General features: G+C 48.9%; 1 protein-coding gene across 3 annotated transcripts; it reads right to left on the bottom strand.

Moving 5' to 3' along the window:
* Positions 1–9,341: 9,341 nt before the first annotated feature.
* Positions 9,342–18,267, bottom strand: ARRB2 (arrestin beta 2). Of its 3 annotated transcripts, none has more exons than XM_003791194.1 (15): positions 18,014–18,267; positions 14,782–14,812; positions 14,070–14,130; positions 13,913–13,957; positions 13,502–13,698; positions 13,147–13,206; positions 12,695–12,762; positions 12,428–12,563; positions 12,115–12,199; positions 11,749–11,821; positions 11,316–11,453; positions 10,468–10,551; positions 10,307–10,386; positions 10,139–10,193; positions 9,342–9,888 (listed from the first exon to the last, which is right to left on the bottom strand). In XM_003791194.1, exons 1-15 carry the CDS (start codon positions 18,034–18,036, stop codon positions 9,795–9,797), a joined length of 1,230 nt encoding a protein of 409 aa, XP_003791242.1. In that variant the 5' UTR covers positions 18,037–18,267; the 3' UTR covers positions 9,342–9,794. The 3 variants fall into 3 exon arrangements, with proteins under 3 accessions (XP_003791242.1, XP_012661493.1, XP_023369774.1); XM_012806039.1 differs by lacking the exon at positions 18,014–18,267 and adding an exon at positions 15,762–15,951; XM_023514006.1 differs by lacking the exon at positions 14,782–14,812.
* Positions 18,268–19,526: the final 1,259 nt, after the last annotated feature.

The following is a 19,526-nucleotide window of genomic DNA, read 5'->3' as shown; positions in this document are numbered from 1 at the left end:
ACCTGCGTTCTGAAGGATGGCGCCAATTTCCCGTTCGATGTCTTCCAGGGCGCGTAGTCGCTCGTTCGCTAGGCTGTAGGTAGCCATTATCACTCGGGGAATCCTCCACGGGACTTCACCCGGCGAAATGCTAGGATTGGTCCCGGAAGTAGCCGTGGTCTTGCGCCGGCGCGGAGGGCGCTAGCGCGCACTACAATTCCCAGGATGCTCAGCGTAGCCGCGCCCTCTTCGGTCCACCTGGGGAACTACAGCTCCCAGGGCGCCCTGCGCCTGACCGAGTCTACGCCTCTGCCTGACGGCCTCCTGTGGTCAGAGCTGGTATTGAAATATCCCCAAGCGTAAGGCCATTCACACTTGTCCACTTTTGGGATACTGTTTTGTTGACTATGTTTAATTCATTCTCCAAAATTTTTTTTAACCATCTCTTGGGTGCTAGGTGACAATAGTGGGAGTTTTGGGATATTCCTCCAGACTGGATAGTCCTGAGCCCTTTGTTCAGTACGCCCAGGGAAAGCTTGACTTGGTTAAGTGTTACATTATTCTCCTTAGCACTTGCCTCTGACCGTAAGTCCAACTGGAACAGAGACTATTGATATATTCTCAGATGCTGGCTTTTTCCAGCCAATTTCTCTTTCCCTTTCTGATTACCTTTTATGTACTGGGCTCTGGGGAATATAAAGATGAATGAGATGAACTCTCGAGTGATAGTGGAATAGATATTTTGTTAGAGCTGTGCCCAGAGGGTATGGCAAGGAGCACAGAGAAAGGATTATTAGAGGAAGTGCTTCTTGAATTGAATCTTTTTATTTTTTCAGAGACAGGTTCTTGCTGTCATCAAGGCTGGTGTGCAGTGGCTTCTTCATAACTCACTGCAGCCTCGAACTCCTGGCCTCAAGCATTTCTCCCACTTCAGCTTCTCCTGTAGCTGGGACTACTACAGGCACAAGCCACCATGACCAGCTAATTTTAAAATTTTTGATAGAGGTGAGAGTCTTGCTATGTTGCCTAGGCTGGTCCCAAACTCCTGCCTCAGCCTCCCAAAATTCTGGGATTACAGGCATGAGCCATTGCACCTGGCCTTTGACTGAATCTTAAATGGTTAACCAGGTGGGAGTGGAAAAGGGAAAAAGTATAGGCAAGAGCATGGTGCTCTGGAGGGACCTAGCAGATTTGGAGTCTAGTAGGGGGTTCAGATTGGCTGGAATGCATGGAGCATGGTGGTGGGGGGTTTAAGTGTGACAGTAGTGAGCCTGAAAGGAGACCTGAATCAGGAAAAGGCTTGCAAGATAAATAATTTGGACTTTATTCTGAAGGCATTTGGGAGCCTTTAAAGGATTTTTAAGAAGTGTGTGAATGAGCAGATTTACATTTATGAAAAGGTCATTTTGTGAAGGTTATAGAAAATCATCAGGAATTAAACAAGTTTGCCCAAGGTTGGCAAATGAATGGAGACTCATTTAAACTTGATGGCTTTAGCATTTAACTTTATCTTTCCTTAAGTCCTAATGAAATGACAGTAAAGTTATTTTTAAAAGAGGTCAAAGAAAAAGGGAGAGTTGTTAATAGCAAAATTTTAGGTTGAAGCTGGAAAACAGAACTAAGTGATTACTGATTTAGCAGTGAAGTGGCAACTAAGCCAGTGAAAAAAGCTTGGAAGCAACCTAGCAACCTGATGTCCCTTAAATTAGTGGCACCATGTACAACAGGGGTGAAGATGATATTAAGATTACTAGAATAAAGACTGTTTTTTAAGAGACAGGGTTTCACTCTGTCACCTAGGTTGATGGTGTACAGTGGCATGATCATAGCTCACTGTAGCCTTGAACTCCTAGGCTCAAGGGAATCTTCCAGTCTCAGCCTTTTGAGGAGCTGGGATAATGCCCAGCTTAATTAAAACATATTTTTTGTAGAGACAGAGTCTTAGTGTGTTGCCCAGGCTGGTCTGGAACTCCTGGCCTTGAGGGATCCTCCTGCCTTGGCCTCCCAAAGTTCTGGGAGCTACCCTGCCCAGCTGCGAGGATTATTTGAAGTGATTATTTTTCTTGACTCCTTATATCTTGGCAACTAATCTCCCTCAACTTATCAGAATACTGGAGGTTAATTTGTTGGAGATGGAAAACAGGGCTTTTAGATTGAGGAGCACCTGGGTATAGTTGAGTGTAAGAATACTGTGTTGAAAACAGGGCTTAAGTTAAAGTTTTTAGAACTCTGGCAACCAGGCTTATGCTTTTCAGGTTAGAGACTAGAAGCCTTTTCTCTGGGGGAATTTCATTAGAGACAAGACCTAGGGATATTAACATTAGGGATTCTCCAGCCAAGCAGTTGACCAGATCACCCCATAGTGAAACTCATAGTTGGTAAGTCCCAACTGTCCGTATGGAACTTCTTAGTGAACTTCTTAGCATCTTCGTCTTAAATATAAGCAGACAACAAAGAATTTCTAGATACATGAAGAAACTTTCTTTTTTTTTCTGAGACAGAGTCTCACTTTGTTGCCTTCAGTAGAGTGGGTAGAGTGCTGGGGTTTCATAGCTCACAGCAACCTCAAACTTTTAGGCTGAAATGATCCTCTTGCCCCAGTCTCCCAAGTAACTGGGACTATAGGTGCCTGCCACAATTCCCAGCTAACTTTTAGAGACATGATCTTGCTCTTGCTCAGGCTGGTCATGAACTCCTGAGCTCAGCCAATCTACCTTCCTCAGCCTTCCAGAGTGCTAGGATTATAGGCGTGAGCCACTAAGCCTGGCCTATGGAGAAACTTTCTAACATGAAAGACAGAGACCAAAATAAACTAGGGCAGGGAGAGGCAACTATTGAAGCTCTTAGATGAGAGATAATCATCTGTGAACAATCAAACCATGAAGGAAGTCATGAAAAATCTATCACAGGGGTTGAAAGAGAAACTGAGGAACTCTTTCATTCTAGTAAGTAAAGCAAAAGAAAAGTGATGGCATGCAGGAAAGAAAAGGAAAGAAAATTAGAGAATCAGTCCAGGAGGCTTGCATTCTAGAAGAAGAAATCACAGAGAAAATGAAGGGGAAGAAAGGACTTGTGCTTTCAGATTAAAAGGGTCCATAAAGTACCTAGGGAAATGGAGGAAAATAGACTCAGACATCAAAACACTGGGCTCAAAGTAAAAGGCTTTGCAAAGGCTTTCAGAGAGAAAATAGACTAACGTGCTAAGAATCAGCAACCAGAATGGCACTGGGCTCCCCTCTACTTTTTTTTTTTTTTATAGCCAAGGTCCTACTCTGTCTCTGTCACCCAGGCTAGTGATCATAGCTCATTACAACCTCTAAGTCCTGAGTTCAAGTAATCTTCCAGCCCATTAGATTATCGAGAACTACAGGTATATGCCACCACACCTGGCTATTTTTTAATTTACTTTTTATCTTTAATTTTGCAGAGATGGGGTCTTGGCTTTGTTGCCTACACTGGTTTTGAACTCCTGGGCTTAAGCAGTCCTTCCTCTTCAGTCTCTCAAAATGCTGGGATTATAGGTGTGAGCCATTCTGCCTGGCTCTTAATAGTTACATTCCTCACTAGAAAACAGTAGAGCAATGCCTTCAACATTTTGGGGAAAAGTGATTCCCAATCTGGAATTCTATGCTCCAGCTGTGTTAGAGAGAAGGCCAAAAATGCAGTGACTCAACAAAATAGGGCTTAAGTTTTTTTCTCATAAAACAGTTCAGTGTGAGGGGATGATTGTGCTCTGCAAATCATACAGGGGCCAAGGCTAGCAAGTGCAGCTCTGCTATCCTTTAGGGCAGTGTTTTTCAACCTTTTTTTATCTTATGGTACACTCAAACCTACGGTTAAACTTCTGTGGTACACTTAAATTATGTTAATCAATAAAGAAAGTAAAATAAAGAATATACTACTGTGCCAATTTGAACTTCTTTCAAAAAAATTTTTATTTTTGAGACAGAGTCTTACTCTGTTGCTCTGGATAGAGTGCATAGTTTATAGCAACCTCAAACTCATGGGCTTAAGAGATCTTCTTGCCTTAGCCTCTCAAGTAGCTGGGACCATAGATATGGGCCACTACGCCCAGCTAATTTTTTCTTTTTTTCTATTTTCAGTACAGACAGGGTCTTGCTCTTGCTCTTGCTCTTGCTCAGGTTGGTATCAAACTTCTGAGTTCAGGCAGTCCACCCACCTTGGCCTCCCAGAGTGCTAGGATTATAGGAATGAGCTGCTGTACCCATCCTAAAAATTATTTAATTAATGATCTTTTAAAAAATTTCATGGCACACCTAAGATCTTCTCATAGCACACTGGTTGAAAAATCACAGCTCTATGCTTTAAAACTTTTATGCTTTAAAGTGTGGTCTGCAGACCAGCAGCATTGGCTTTACCTAGAAACTTGTTAGAAATCACAATCTCACTTCTCACCCTGGACCTAGAGAATCAGTATCTGCGTTTTAAGATCCCCAAGTGATTTGTATGCACAGTAAAATTTGAGAAACACTCCTTTGGGGCATTGTTTGCATTGTCAAAACTGAGTTGCTGCCATCCCTGGGTTGCAGCTGGCAGGAAGGGGAAAGAAAATGTGGAGAAGGTTTGGGCATGGTGGCTCATGCCTGTAATCTGAGCACTCTGGGAGGCCAAGGCGAGCAGATTACTTGAGCTCACAGGTTCGAGACCAGCCTGAGCGAGAGCAAGACCCCATCTCTGAAAATAGCTGGGTGTTGTGGCAGGCACCTGTAGTCCCAGCTACTTTGGGAGGCTGAGGTAGGAGGATTGCTTGAGCCCAGAGTTTGAGGTTGCTGTGAGCTGTGATATCACAGCACTCTACCAAGGGCAACAGAGTGAGACTCTGTCTCAAAACAAAAACAAACAAACAAACAAACAAAAAAAAAAACAAAGAGTTTGAGACCAGCCTGCGTAAGAGTGAGACCTCATCTCTAAAAAAGAGCCAGGTATTGTGGTAATTATGTGTAGTCCCAGCTACTTGGGAGGCTGAGGCAAGAAGAACACTTGAGCCCAAGAGTTTGAGGTTGCTGTGAGCTATAATGCCGTGGCACTCTGCCCAGGGTGACAAAGTGAGATTCTGTCTAAAAAAGAAAAAGAAAAAATGTGGAGGAGATACACCTGTATCAGACGTCTGGCTAGGAAGTGGCCTATTGCTACTCACATACCATTGAAGAAAACTTAAATCATATGATCTCACCTAACTCAGGGGTTCTGGGAAATCCAGTCCTTACCTAGGTCCTTACCTAGTACCACGGAAAAATAGCTTTTAGGGCAACAGTTCTCAACCTGTGGGTCAAAACCCCTTTTTAACAATGAAAATACACTGCGGCATTAGGAAGGTTGAAAATCACTGTTTTAGGGGATAGCTAGAGTCTCACAATGCCAAACTCTCAATTATGAGTATAGAATAAAAGACATTTTGATATGTACAAGGTCTCAGAATTTTTCTTCTATGTGCACCCTTTCTCAGGAAATTATTAGAGTTAGATGCAGAAGAGGAAGATGGGATCCAGGAACCAAGGCCAACTCGTGAGGTCAATGGGAACCCCAGGGTTGTGGTGAAGGGAAATCCAGGGAGCAGGCATGAAGAACAGGCGGTTCAGAATGGAGCAGATTGGAAGGATCTTGGAGCGATCCAGGTGAACATCTGTTTTGTTTTAAATGAATTGAGAGGATATATTGACTTTTGGAGGAGAGTATAGGGCTGATTAGTAATAAATTCAGAGAATAAGCAAATTTTCTTTTTTTTTTTGGCCAGGGCTGGACTTGAACCCACCATCCTCTGTATATGGGGCCAGTGCTCTACTGCTTGAGCCACAGGTGCCACCACCCGAGAATAAGCAAATTTAAAAAGGATGATGACTTAGGGAGAATGAAGTTGTATAAGAAGAGAAGGGTAATTATAATATACCACATGACTCAGTTATGAATAACATCTGCAGAAGTATAATTAAATACTGAATATTGATCTAACTCCAACTGATACAATTCTTTTGGGAGTATAGGGTGTTTGGGAGAATGGAGAGTATTTCATTATGGGGTGAGGGAGGAGCCAGTAGATGATGCTTAAAACAAAAACCAAGAAGTAGCAAAATAAGTATGTTTAGAGATTTGGAGGTAGATCCCAAAAGAAACATCAAAAAGAGATAAAAGTAGTTGTGTCTCTGAGGAAAAGGAAATTGAGGAGAGGAAGGATTTGCTTTTTATTATGTCTTGTAGTAATATCTAATTCCTTAAACTTAAAAAATATATATATTATACATACACACACACTATATATAACTTTGAAAATAAAAAGTAAAGAAAGAATGAAAAGTGAGAGGAAATAAATAGAGATGTACCTTACTATGAAAGAGACCTAAGAGCAGAGGAGAGTTTTTCTTTGGTTTTCTCTCTTCCTTTCCTTTGGTTCCACCCTCTCCTCTTTCCTTCAATGGAAGAGACTTGCGTGGGCTTTTTTGTTTTACCATGGAGGAAGAGCCAGGAGAGACAGAGGTTGAAGAGAGGGGTGTGGTTTGATGAATCAAGGTCTTGGAGAAGGTGGGAGGAGAGCAATCTGAGCACAGGTGGAAGGATTAGCTTTGAACTGGAGAAGGCATCTTAACCTTGGTTGCGTAGGAGAATTGGTATAGATGTCAGTGTTTGTCAGTAGGAGGTAGGAAATTGAAATCATTCATCCTTCATTGCCTAATCTTTGTGAAAAACAAGAAAGTCACTCTGAGCATGAGGAAGGTAGAAAATTAGTAGGATGGGAGCAGGAGAGATGACCCAGGACATGGAGAGGGACAAGGGGTGATCAGGTATTCAGGGCCTTGTTTAGGTTACAGATTATAAATCTTTAGGGACTTCAAATCCATACCTAGCGTCTGGCACCCAGAATGTGTTCAAAAATATTTGTCCAGTGAAGGAATATGTGGTTGTGTGTTTTTTCTTTGGTAGAAAGCATCAACCTATGTTGGAGCAAAGAAGGGGCAGGAGATAGTTGGATAGATCTGAGGGTGGAGCTTGAGAACACTATTGTGAAAGGAGAAGTTGCATGTGCTGATGAGACAGTGGTTGATATGATAATCTTGAATTGTAGGCTGGGAAAAAAAGGAACTATCAAATTGTGAGAGAACAGAAGGGCCGAGAGCATTGGGGAAAAAAAAAAAAGAAAAAATGAAGTCTTTAACACATTAAGTACCTTGTGAGTTGTGTTTAACTTAAGCTAGTTTGGAGCCCAGGGCCTCATGAAACATACAAACCACATATCTCTAGCACACTGACTACCACACTAGAAAAAAACTTTTTTCCTTGATGTTTTATACTGTTTGGATTTTTTTTTTTTAAAGACAGGGTCTTGCTCTGTTTCCTGAGCTGGAGTACAGTGGCAGCATGAAAGCTTACTGCAGCTTTGAACTCTTGAGCTCAAGTGATTCTCCTGCCTCTCAGCCTCCACCATGCTTGGCTAATTTTTCTATTTTTTGTAGTGACAGGGTCTCACTCTTGCTCAGGCTAGTCTCAAACTCCTGGCCTCATGTGATCCTCCCACCTTGGCCTCTCAAAGTGCTAGAATGAGCCACCATGCCAAGCCTGTTTGGATTTTTTTTTAAACCATGTGTATGTATTACCTTCTAAAAAACATTAAACACATAAAAATCTAAAAAAAAAAGCATTGTTTCTCACAGTGTGTGCTAATTAAAAAAATGGATTCTTCTTGGGATCTCCTGACTCAGTATCTGGGAAGGTAGAGCTGGATTCTGGATCTGTCATGTCTTCCAGAGGCATGCAAAAAGTTTGAGATCCGTTTGCTTAGAGGTCAAGGATCAGGTTCATGGAAGTCAGAGGGATCCCGGAGGTGAAGGTTTTAGAAGGGATATTTCTGCCATATGATAAAGTCCAGGATGCATAGGGAAGGCTGATACTCTGTGGTGGAGTAAGCAAGGTCATTTTGGAAGCACTTAAAGCCTGTGGATAAATAACAATTTAATTAGATATCATGAGCTGTAACATAGACTAACAGGCTGTGTGAGCCGCTTCCATCTGCCTCACCAGACTCATCTGAAGCTATTCCCCTGGCTGTGTCTGTCCTAGTCCTTCTGGCCTCTTTCAGTCCCCCAAATGTGCTCTGTTCCTTCCTACTTTCACACACGGCATGGCCACTGCCCAGAATGCTCATGCCTGCATTAGTTAATTCCTCCTCATCTTTTAGTTCTCTGCTTAAAGGTCACTTCTTCTAAGGAAGTCTTCCCTAAACCCCAGCCTAGGTCAGAACTCCTGTGGTGCCTTCTCACAGCTCCTGTACTTCTCCTTTGAAACATAGATATTGCAATTAAATAATTAGGGAATGATTGAGTGGCACTTGTGGCTCAGTGAGTAGGGCACTGGCCCCATATACCGAGGGTGGCGGGTTCAAACCCAACCTCAGCAAACTGCAACAACAACAACAACAAAATAGCCAAGCACTATGGTGGGTGCCTGTAGTCCCAGTTACTCGGGGGCTGAGGCAAGAGAATCATCTAAGCCCAGGAGTTGGAGGTTGCTGTGAGCTGTGACACCACAGCACTCTACCGAGGGTGATAAAGTGAGACTCTGTCTCTACCAAAAAAAATTAGTTCTACTGCTATGTCCCTATGCCGTGCCTGGTACATAGTAGGGTCTCAAATCAAGGTTGTTCATGGAATGAATGAAGAAGCCTTAAGAGAAAAAGCAGAGCAAGGTTGGGCTACAGCAGCAAGAGTGAGTGATTCAGGTGAGAAATGTCCCTGGGGTGTTGCTAACTCCCTCCAACGCAGCCTGGGGCTTGGGCCAAGCCACTGGGAGTCCCTGATGAACGCCACAGGAGCAGCACTAGGATGCAGGTCCTAGAACTTGGGCTCACAGCAGCATAACTTTCTGGGCTACCCAAAGCCTCTGCTTCTATTACAATGTAAGTACCAGACTGCATAGACATGGCATGTGGCTGATGTCTGGAGAGGCCTGCAATTGCTGTCCCGCTGAGCCTGGGGAATGGACCGCTTGAGCAACCATGAAGAGCAGTGGAAATAACTCACAACAGGTCACAATGGGGTCATGGGTGTCAGCCACCACAGGGAAGAGCCTGCCCTACCCAGATACCAAGAGCATCTTGTCTGTAGGGAAGTTAGTTATTATTTCCCCTGTAAATGACTTACGTTTACTTTGTGGCTTTACCAAGGTGTACCCTTGAATTTAGACTGACCAAATCCAAGGTCAGTGTTTACTTTGGCACACGGGCAGTCATTCAGTAAACATTTATCAATAGCTTGTGTGTCAGGTGCCTTTGGGTCCTCACCCACAAGCTAACGGAACCATGGATAAGCACACTGTACACTTTTTAAATGCTACAGAGAACACATACACACTTGTGCCTATTAAAAGGTTTATTTTCTTTGTTTTTGCTCAGAAACAAAGAAATGGCCTTGCCTCCACGAGGGTCTCATCAAATGGGAGGCAGAGAGAATGTCAGGAAGGGGTGTTGGTGTGACGTTGAATGTGGCAGTTCTTTCTCCCCCTTTCCCTACTATCACTTCTCAGCATCCCCCACTGACAACTTTAGGGATGAACACAGCTTGCTACCCACTGGGGGCTGGAGAAGCAGAGCTGTAGTTAAAAAATTAATGCCCACTTTTAGCAAGAGATGGGTCCAGTGTGTATGCTGGGGGAGTGGGGGGTGAGGGAGCAAAGGGGTTGCCTGAGGAAGCAGCCAGATGGAGGGGAAGGGAAAAGAGGCTGGGACACTTCCCCTCAGTGACAGTGGGGATCTTGGTCCCGTCCCTACCTCTCCCAGCACCATCCACTCCCTTCTTCAGCCCCCCTTCCTAGCAGAATTGGTCATCGTAGTCGTCATCCTTCATTCCCTTCAGTCGAAGCCGGGCAAAGTCCTCAAATACGATGTCGTCGTCAGTGGCATAGCTTTGTGGAGGAAAGGAGGGGCATGAAGTGGGGGCTTCTGACCCTTTTCTCAGCCTCCCACTCTGTTTCCCCCCATCAGGGACAGAGGTGTTTCCAAGAAGGGATAAACAGCCTCACAAGGCTGAGGCATCTGAATGTGATGCTTCAACCGTCCTTCCCCATAAAAGAGAAATAGGAGGTATGAGGGTGGATTTGAATTTTATGGGAATCTTTGTCCAAAGAGATCAAAGCAGGGGAATGTGTTTCTTACTTGGTATCAAATTCAATGAGGTTGGTATCCACAGGGACATCGGTTTCTGGAGCAGCTGAGGGGAGGAGGAGAGGGGCTGGGTGGGGAGGTGCTGGAAGGACCAGCTTTTCTCCACTGGCCCTGCTTCAGGCCCTCCTTTCAGGGTCCTGGGGTGGGTGGTATGCTTACCTGACTGGGGTCTGGGGTGGGTGATGTGGTCATGGGGCTTGGGGTGCATAAGAACAAAAGGCAGCTCCACAGCGACATCCCTGGGGAGAGAGAAAGGTGGCTTGAAGAACAATGATGTGGAGCCACAGGGACTCCCAGTTTGGCTCCCCCATGACACTCACCCGCCTCGAGACACCACCAGCTTGACCTTGACCCTGTAGGACACCAGGATTCCCAGCACCTCCTTGTTGGCACCCTCCTTCACGCTGCAATTGCGGGTGGGGGAAGTTGGACAAGGGCCCTCTGCTTAGTCACCTAGCGCACCTTGGGCCTGACCCTTTTCTCAGCCTCCCACTCTGCTGGACCACAAACTCACGCTGGCCTACAGGGCTCCAGCAGCAGAGGCTGTGCGGTCACCATGGTAAAGTACACCACAGCACTCCCCTGCCCAGAACCCTCCTGTGGCTTCTCATCTGGCAGTGAAAGCCTTCTCTCCTCACAGCCTTGCACTGTCTTGTTCTCTGTCAGCCCCTGACCTCACCTCCTACGCCTCTCCTTGTACACGTTCATTCTCACCATGCTGGCCTCCAGGACTGTTGTGTGTGGTTGTGCAGTGAGACACCTCTTTGTGAAGCTGCAGACCTCTGGGGCTGCTAATGGCATCTCACAATTGCTGTCCCACCTTGGCATCTGTGTGATTGCAGTTCTCCCTGCCTGGAACACTCTTTACCCAAAATTCCACATTGCCTACTTCCTCTGGGTCCTTATCAAACTGTCTTATGCCGTCCCCAGTTACCCTACACAGCTGTGCCCCCATCCCGTGCTTCATGTCTTCCTTCTCTGCCTCACTTTTCTCATTTGCGCTTTGTCACTCAACAACATCTGTGATCACTGATCGGACCTGTCTGTCCTTCCTCTCCCAGGATGTAAGAGTTCTTTTCATCTCTTCTGCTCACTGATAGATCCCTGACACCTAGGACAGAGCCTGGCACAGTCAGCCTGCAGGGGACCCCCTCCAGTGCCCCCTCACATGGTGCTGGAAGCCAAGTTTGTGTCCTCATGCTTGAGCTTCCCGTCCAGGGCAAGACCACGTTTCTCACGGTTGTCACTGAGCAGCGGGGTGATGGTATACACCTTACAGAATGTAGAGCTGGGAGATACCTGGTCACTAGGGGGTAGTAACAAGAGAACAAGACTTAGAAGGGCTAGATGAGGAGGCAGCCTGCCACCCCCAGGCAGCATGAATCCCCCTCACTAGTTCCTCTTTCCTCGGGCAAAGGTCACAAGTGAGTAGGTTTTGTCTCAACCCACTGAAGAAAATTAGCATCTCAGAGCTACCTGGCTGTGGAGGGAATGCCCTTTTAAGTGCAGATGGTTTAGGAAGAATTCTACCCTGCACCTCACATTCTCCTGTCCTATTCTTCTCCCCTAAGACTGAGACCCAAGTCTGTTCTGATACTCACTCTTGTTCGATCTGAGCCACAGGACACTTGTACTGGGCGGTGCTGAAGAGGCATATGTCGGCATACTGTCTCACTGTGGGGTGGGTCAAGCAGCTCTGGAGGGGGCACACACTAGCACCATGCCACAGCTCCAGATCACGTGGTATGGACCCCAGGTCCAGCATTCCCCACCCCCACCCCTCTGGCACATGGCCCTCCCTGAAGAAATAAATGCTGGGGCCCCACATATCTTTCTGGTACAACCTAAATTCTTTGAGCCCTGGTGGGTCTCCCACACTGGGATGTGGCCTGGGCTGAGATCACACCAGAAGTCACTTGGGCAGCAGTTCCCTCTCCCAAGACCCCCTTCCAACCCACACCTCCTACCAGAGACTCTGATCTTCTTGACGGTCTTGGTGGAGTTGTTGGTGACGTGGACATTGACATTGAGGGGCTCCCCATGGTAGTACAGCTTTTGAGGGGAGGGGGTCATGTGAGTGGGATCTGTTTTTTCACCAGTCCCATTATAGTGTGTCTCCAACACACATGGCTCTGCCCTTCCCTTTAAACCCAAGCCCCTAACAACTCTCCACAGCCAGCCAAGGCAACTTCCTTCAAAAATGCCATCTTGACATGTGGCTTCACGCTCCCTAGGGTCTGGCTGGAATTGTGGCAACTGTGTCACCTTCTCACCCCCTACCTCCTTGTCCAGGGAAGCCTCGAGGTGCAGAGACCGGTCAGACATGAGGAAGTGGCGTGTGGTTTCAGCTGAAGGCTGGGGACCGGGTTTCTCTGGTGCAAACTGCACCTTTCGGATAACCAGTCGCACAGAGTTCCTAGGGTGGGGGTTAGGGGTAGGAGAGGTCAGTCCTCAAGACACCCATACCCCTGCTTCTACCTCCCACAGGGGCCTAGGGCTCCTGGAAGTGAGGAAGGAATGATTATATCATAGAGGAGCTTCCCTCACCTTTTGTGACTTTTCTCTTCTAGTGATTTGGCACAGAAGGCTCGAATCTCAAAATCTACACCACAGGCCTCAGGAGGGGAAGAAAAGGCCATATGTCATCCATGGCCCCTGCCACTACCACCACTCCCCTTCCTTCCTCCTTTCTTCCCTTGTCTTGGACACAGACTCTGGCCCCATTATGGTCTGAGTATAGGGACCGAGTCTTCTTCCTCTGCCTTTCTAAGGCCCAGCCCCTGGCAGAGGCTTGATCATGATAGTGTAAGGGGAACCCCCATTCCCAGGTATATGAAGGTCAAGAGCTGAGGCCGTGTCACATGTGTACAGTAGCCACACCATACATACTCCACTGCCAGGGGACAAGGCCCCATCTCAGCCCCCCCTAGCTTCTTGACAGTTCACCCTACGGTTCAGCTGTGAGCCCAGGGTCCTGCTGCACCCCGTTCTGCCCATACCTTCCCTGTATCCTCTGGTCCCGGCTGCAGTGTGACGGAGCAGGGCAGATTCTGGGGTATCTGTGGCAGAGGAAAGAGGAACCTTCAGTCTCTCCAGAAAGCCCCCAGACCTTCCTCCCAATCTCAATTTAAGAGGCTGGAGAAAGGACCCCTGGGGATGGAAAGGAAGGAGCCCAAGGAGAAGGCAGAGAGTCCAGAGCTTCCTGAATGCAGTGTGACCCTGAAGGGAGGTGGATATAAGATCCCTGCCTAGGGTCCCCTGTTTCTTCCAGATCTGCCCTTAACAGGTGCCTCACCCACCCCTTTAAATCCAGTCCCAGACTCTATCCTGCAGAGGGCAAGGGGGTATCCTCACTGTGAAAAAAAAGGGGTGGGCATGCTGGCCCAGCTTCCTTAGTAGCCGTTCCTGTAGGCGAGTGGAGGGCCGGGGTGGGTTGGGCGTTGGGGGGAAGGCCTGGTAGGTAGCGATGAACAGGTCTTTGCGGAAGGACAAGCCCAACACATCCAGGTCTTCGCGGCCATAGCGGAAGGCGCAGGTAAGGGTCACAAACACTGGCAATAGAGGGCAAGGTGGGGTGGTCAGAAGTCCTCCTTTACTAATCCTCCCACTACCTGGCAGCCTCCTGCAGCAGTTATAAGACTTGCCTGAATCCTATTCCTAGCTCCCTCCTCAGCCCTCCATCTTTCTAGGGTACCCATTCATTGCCAGCCCATTTCACTTCCCTACCTCCCTACTTCCCCTTGGCCCCAGACTTGGGGCCAGTACCTTTGCGATCCTTTAAGTAGTCAGGGTCCACAAGCACCACGCCATCTAGGAAAGGTATATACATGCTCATTTCCTGAAAGGGCCTCTCTCCCATTCCTGAGCCCAGGAAGCCCTTCCCCTCTTGGGGTACAAGTTGCCCTTTTCTGGGAAAACTTACCTACAGGATCCACTTTGTCCAGGTGATCTACAAAGTCCCGTTTGCCCAAGTACACGGTGAGCTGAGGATGTCAAGGGGTCACAGGGAAGATTGGGGTAGGGGGGATGGTGACAAGGCATCAGAGCCCTCAAGAGGGACTGCCCTGCCCAGGGATGCCAGGCTGGGCTACCAGAAAGGAGGCTTTCCAGTCTTCCTCCTGGTAGTGTTAGGAAGTGAGGGTGGTGGGGTTTCTCAGACTACCTGCCATTTAGGGTTTTAGCAGCTCCCTAGTCTTTTCACACCTCTGCCCACAATAGTCAGAAGGGTTTGTGTGTGTGTTGGGTCCTCAGGGAGGACTCAGCTGAACCAGCCAGTTAGCAGCTGTTAGCCTCACTAGGTCCCCTTCAGGGGCTCTGGGATAAACAGGCCATAGCCTGGGGGCTGTTACCTTTCCCCAGCCCCAGGAACCTTGGGTTAGCTCCCAAGGGGGCCATAGGTACAGGGCCTACTCCCCTTTGGTCTTGCTTAGGGACCCAGGCCTGCCCCCTACCCCCACCCACCCTGTGGTTGGCTCAGGCAGAGCTGTCTGTGGCAAGGGGCTTCAGGAGGGAAGGAAGTCAGCTCTTAGCTGTCACAGGAAGTGGGGAGCTAGGGGCTGGGGATCATCTAGGGGCAGGCTGGGCTTTATTAGGGCTCAGGGAGGGTAAAAGGAACAAAACTATGGGAGACTCACCTTGCAGTTAGGGCTCGACTTCTTGAAGACCCTAACAAAACAGAAAGGGAAACCCCACTGCCTCCCTCAGACTCAGCAGGGAACTCCCCCATGTCAGGACCTTATCCCTCCCCCACTTGAGAAGCAGAGCTCACTCAGGATTCCTGTCTGGAAGTTCTGGGGCTTTGCCCAGCTCTACTCCCTCCTACTTCTTCCCAGAACATCCTTAATATTTCTAACTGGGCAGCCAGGGCCAATGCCCTTCTCTTGTCCTTGGTCTACCCTTGCTAGTCCCCCTCCCTCCACAGTAATGGCCACTTATTGCCTCAGAAATCACTCAGTCTCTTCTCAGAGGGGACCTGAATGGGCAGGCTGTAGCAGTGTTGGTTGATGGTTGTAAGACCCAACCATCTTTCCATCTGCTCTGCAGCTCCAATGACAGCTGAAATACATGGAAGGCCCTGGCCTCTGTCCCTAACATGGTTTCTACCATAAGCACTACCCAAGTTTGACCCTAGTCCATTAGTCTACAGCTGTTCCCATCTGTGACTTCAGCAGCTTAAAAACCTATTTGTCTTTCAAGGAAGCAGACCCAGCCCAGACCTCATTCACTCCTTGTTTTGGGTTTCTGTTACACCTTGTTTATGGTTCACTTGTGGTGTAATAGTGTGCAAGGGCAGTTAGCTGTGTATCATCTGTCTCTCTTCATAGATTGTGAGCCTCAGAGGCCTTATTCATTTAGGCACTGCCAGCACAATGGTAGCCGTGTAATGAAGATGCCAGTGCCTGCTAACATCTTTGGGTAAATACTCTGTGCCCAGCATTGTTCCAAGTTTTTCAGGTGTGTTATCTCATTTAATAACTCTGACAACACAATGACAGAAGCCCTAATATCCCTATTTCACTAAGGCACCACTTTAACATGGTGCCAGTGTGTGCCCCCTCCAGAGAGGTCATGTAATTTGTTTAAGGTCACAGAGAGTATAAATGGTCAAACTCACATACAAACCAAGGCAGAGTGGGTCCGAGTCCACGTTCTTAATCACTAAGCTACTGCACTATCGGTCTCTGCTTCAATTGTTTGTTGAACTGAAGGAGATTCAATTCCCAGTTGCTGAAACAACCTAAGCCTAGACTCCACCTGTTGTTAGGAAGGTAGAGAATTATCTGAGGACTCCAGTATGCTGGTTGAGTGTGAGCCTGTTTTTTTTTTTTTTTTTTTTTGAGACAGAGCCTCAAGCTGTCCCCCTGGGTAGAGTGCCGTGGCATTACAGCTCACAGCAACCTCCAACTCCTGGGCTCAAGCGAGTCTCCTGCCTCCGCCTCCCAAGTAGCTGGGACCACAGGCGCCCGCCACAACGCCCGGCTATTTTTTTGTTTGCGGCCTTCTTTGTTGTTTGGCGGGTCCGGGCTGGGGATTCAAACCCGCCACCTTAGGTGTACGTGGCTGGCGCCTTAGCCGGTTGAGCCATAGGCGCCGAGCCGAGCCTGTTTTTTGAAGTGCCTCTGTACCCAATCCACTCTGCCTCAGCAGTGATCCCTGGAAATGGTCCCCAGATAGTAGAAACTGAAATCCTGCCAGCTAACTGGGCTGTGCCTGCTCCAAATCTGCCACCCTAGTTTCTGCTATAACAACTTCACTTGCCCCTTATTCCCAGAAGGCCAAGCTGTCCAAAGGCCCCTAAATATTCCCCATCAATAAAGGAGAGTAACTATCCATCATTATGGTGGCAGCTAGAATAAACACCCTACTTTTGTCCCAACTTGGGGGCTGATTGCTGCGGCATCATCCAAGCTCTCTCTCCCCTTTACTTCTGGTTTTCTCTTTGTCCCAGTGTTTCCTCCCATTAGGAGCCCTGGCAGAGCACTGTGACAGCCACAATTAACAGTTGGCCAATTGGAGTGTGATTCTCCGGCAATTGCCCTGGAGCAGCTGCAGGGCACCTGCCCTTTGGATTCTAAACTACCCTCCTCCTGCCAGGCTGGCTAGGGAGGAGCAGCATGCATATGCTGGGGCTGGCCAAGGAAGGCGAGTGTGGGGATGACCAGTGAAGCGCCTGGTGAGAGGGATCAGCTGAAGTAGGTGCCCCTTCACACTTCCTGCTATTCTTTCCACTTCCTGTGGCCTAGAATTTGCTAGGGGTGAGAGGTGTTGTGCCAAGTCAGCAGTCCCACTTTGGTCCATCTGTCCCCCTCCCTGAACCACATAACGGAAACCAGGGCCTCCCTCAAGTCACAGACTTCCCTTTTCTCTGGGGTGTTTAACCTCTAATCCAGGACACCAATCCTCCCTCTGATCATCTCTGATCATCTCTGATACTTGCCTACTTGATGCTTAGAAACCTAGGTTCTCATACAGTATGGGTGGGAAGTGGTAGGGCTGATGTGCTGTTTTGCAGAAAAAGTGACAGCTCAGGACCAGGCCCCCATTCCAGATCCCCTCTGGGTTGAAGCATACAGCCCAAACCTTTTCCTCTTTTGCTCCTGCTCCCCTGGGACTCAGGCATTCACCCTCTTACCCCCTTGGGGGTGTTGAGTCACAACAGGAAGTGGATTTTGCTAGAGACCAAAAAAGAGAACTCGGGGTGTCAGTGAAAGGAAGGAGCCTCGATTGCACAGAAAACATCCGGGGAGTGGATGCGGGCCCAGGACAAATACTGCCTCTCCCCACCCCCGGGGAGAAGGATAAGGTCCCATTTCGTGGACCGTCAAGTACTCTGCTTCCCCAAGATGAAGCTGTTGCTCCTAGCAACCCAGGAGAAGGCAGAAGTTTGAAAGAGGAGCCACCCGGCCCTCGGGACAGGTGTGGGCAGCCCAGCTGCCTGTGGAGTATTGGACAGGAGGCTTTCCATTGGCTTGGCACAAGTCTAGAGGGGACCCCCCTCCCAGAATCCAGCCTCCCATACACAACCCCTCGGGGTTAGCCACCTGCTCCTCCTTCCTCTGCCCCTGCATCAAAGCCTGCACGGGAGAACTAAGTACCAGACAAGAACCCAGACGCCGGCTGCAAGAACTCAGACGCTAGTTTTCTGATCCCCTTCAGGCCTTGCCTTCTGCAGGGGCCCAGGCACGCGCTTCCCTTCACCCCCATTATCCTCGAGGACCTACTCCTGCGGCCCCAGATGGTTGGCCCCTAGGGACCCAGGCGTCCGGCCCCCTGATTCTCTCTCTCCCATGTCCCTGTCTGGGGACCATCCGAGCACCTGCCCGGAGCCATCGCTCATGCCCCGCCGCGTGGCCCCACCTCCCTTACCTGGTCCCGGGTTTCTCGCCCATGGTGCGCGCGCTCGCCGCCCGCCGCCGGCTCCGCTCGCGGCTCGCTTGCAGCCTTCTCACCCGCTGCCAGGTCCCTGCTCCTCCCCGCGCCACTGCGCACGCGCACCCTCCTCTCTTTCTCCTCTACCCCCTCCCCTCGGGGCCTTCGCCTCTGATCCTGGGAAACCGCGACCAGATGCGTCAGCCTGACCGCGCGCGCCGCTCAGCTGCCCGCCCTCTACTTGCAGACACTCCCGGAGGTTGGCTCCGCCCCCACCCTCGCGCTCTGTACCCTCCCGGGCAGACCTCCCAGCCGTTTGTCCGGGATCCTGTTCTTCCCGCCCATCTCTCCGCCCCTCCCGGCCCCTGAGAAGCTGATTGGGGCCCTTAAACGAAGGTGCCCGCCTTCTGGGAAATGAAGCCCTGCGATTGGCTGCTGGCGGCCAGAACCCCGCAGGGGTCCCCTCCCCTTTGTTTGCTTTCTCAGAGGCGGTGGAGGCTTCAGGGGCGGTGGAGGGGGTGAGGTGGGCTCAGACATAGCCTGGGGTTGCTGGATGAGGGGACACACACGTGGGTGAGCAGTTTCAGTTGGCGTGATGTTTGCTTCAGTGCGCGCTGCTCACTCGCTCACCTCAGAGCATGCAGCCTTCTTTAGTCCGCCCTCCCACTTCTTTAGTGCGGTGTCTCGGCTCCCCCTGGTGTCTGTCTTTGATGGTCTCAGGGTTCCCTTTCCTAATTTCTCGGGCTATCCATCTCCTTTCCCCACCCATACCAGCTAACATCCACCCACTCACTTATCCATCCATCCGTCCGTCCATCGGTTGGACCATCCATCCACGTATGCCTATTTTGTGTTATTTACTATGCTAAGCAATGGGGACACACTTGAATTACTATGGTCCCTGCTTTCCTAGTATAGTCGAAGAGACACAAAAACAGGTATTATGATCCCGGGAATGCTATAATAGAGGTATGACTCAGAAGACAAAGCCACTAACAGCGCTTGGCCAGGGCGGGGGCGGAAGGAGTGCAGGCTGTCCAGAAAAGGGAACATTTGAGGACACTCTTTATGAAGGATAGGCAGGAGCTGAGAAAGGGCATTCTTAAGAGAAAGGCAAGGCACATCCTGTTCTAAAGTGTTGATGGGGTTAGACGGCAGGGGAGATAAGGCTGAAGAGGAAGATGGAAACAGGTTGTGGAGGATTTTTGTATAGCAGGTGAAGGAATGACACTGAGGCGGATCCTGCAGAAGGACACTTGAAACCGGTCGTGGTTTTTTAAAGCAGAGGGTTGGCATGATGAGATTTCTCTTTGATGGAAGACAATTCTGTGCAATGTGGAGAGCGGAGGGAATGGGGCAAGAGGGCTGTAAACTAGCAAAAGGAAAATGAAGAACGCAGGAGGGGAAGAAAAAGGAGGGGTCGGTCTGAGGAGTCATTTCTGGGGCCAAATTGGGTGGATTTGGGGAAGTCCGGTCAATGGTCAGGTGATATTTCTGGATTTATGAAACT

The sequence above is a fragment of the Otolemur garnettii genome, unplaced genomic scaffold, assembly GCF_000181295.1.
Source record: "Otolemur garnettii isolate 467f Iridium unplaced genomic scaffold, OtoGar3 scaffold00046, whole genome shotgun sequence".
NCBI classification, from domain to species: domain Eukaryota; kingdom Metazoa; phylum Chordata; class Mammalia; order Primates; family Galagidae; genus Otolemur; species Otolemur garnettii.
Note: the sequence above shows the minus strand (reverse complement) of the source record. Positions and strands in the feature narration are given on the sequence as shown.

Bases quoted from the DNA above. Each gene is read 5' to 3' on its own strand.
- ARRB2 (XM_003791194.1), bottom strand. From the start codon at position 18,036: ATGGGCGAGAAACCCGGGACCAG. The intron at 12,200-12,427 runs GTAGGGGGTGAG...TCCCCTCAAAAG, and splicing joins AGGCTTCCCTGGACAAGGAG to CTGTACTACCATGGGGAGCC. The intron at 10,387-10,467 runs GTGAGTGTCATG...CTCTCTCCCCAG, and splicing joins CTGGTGGTGTCTCGAGGCGG to GGATGTCGCTGTGGAGCTGC.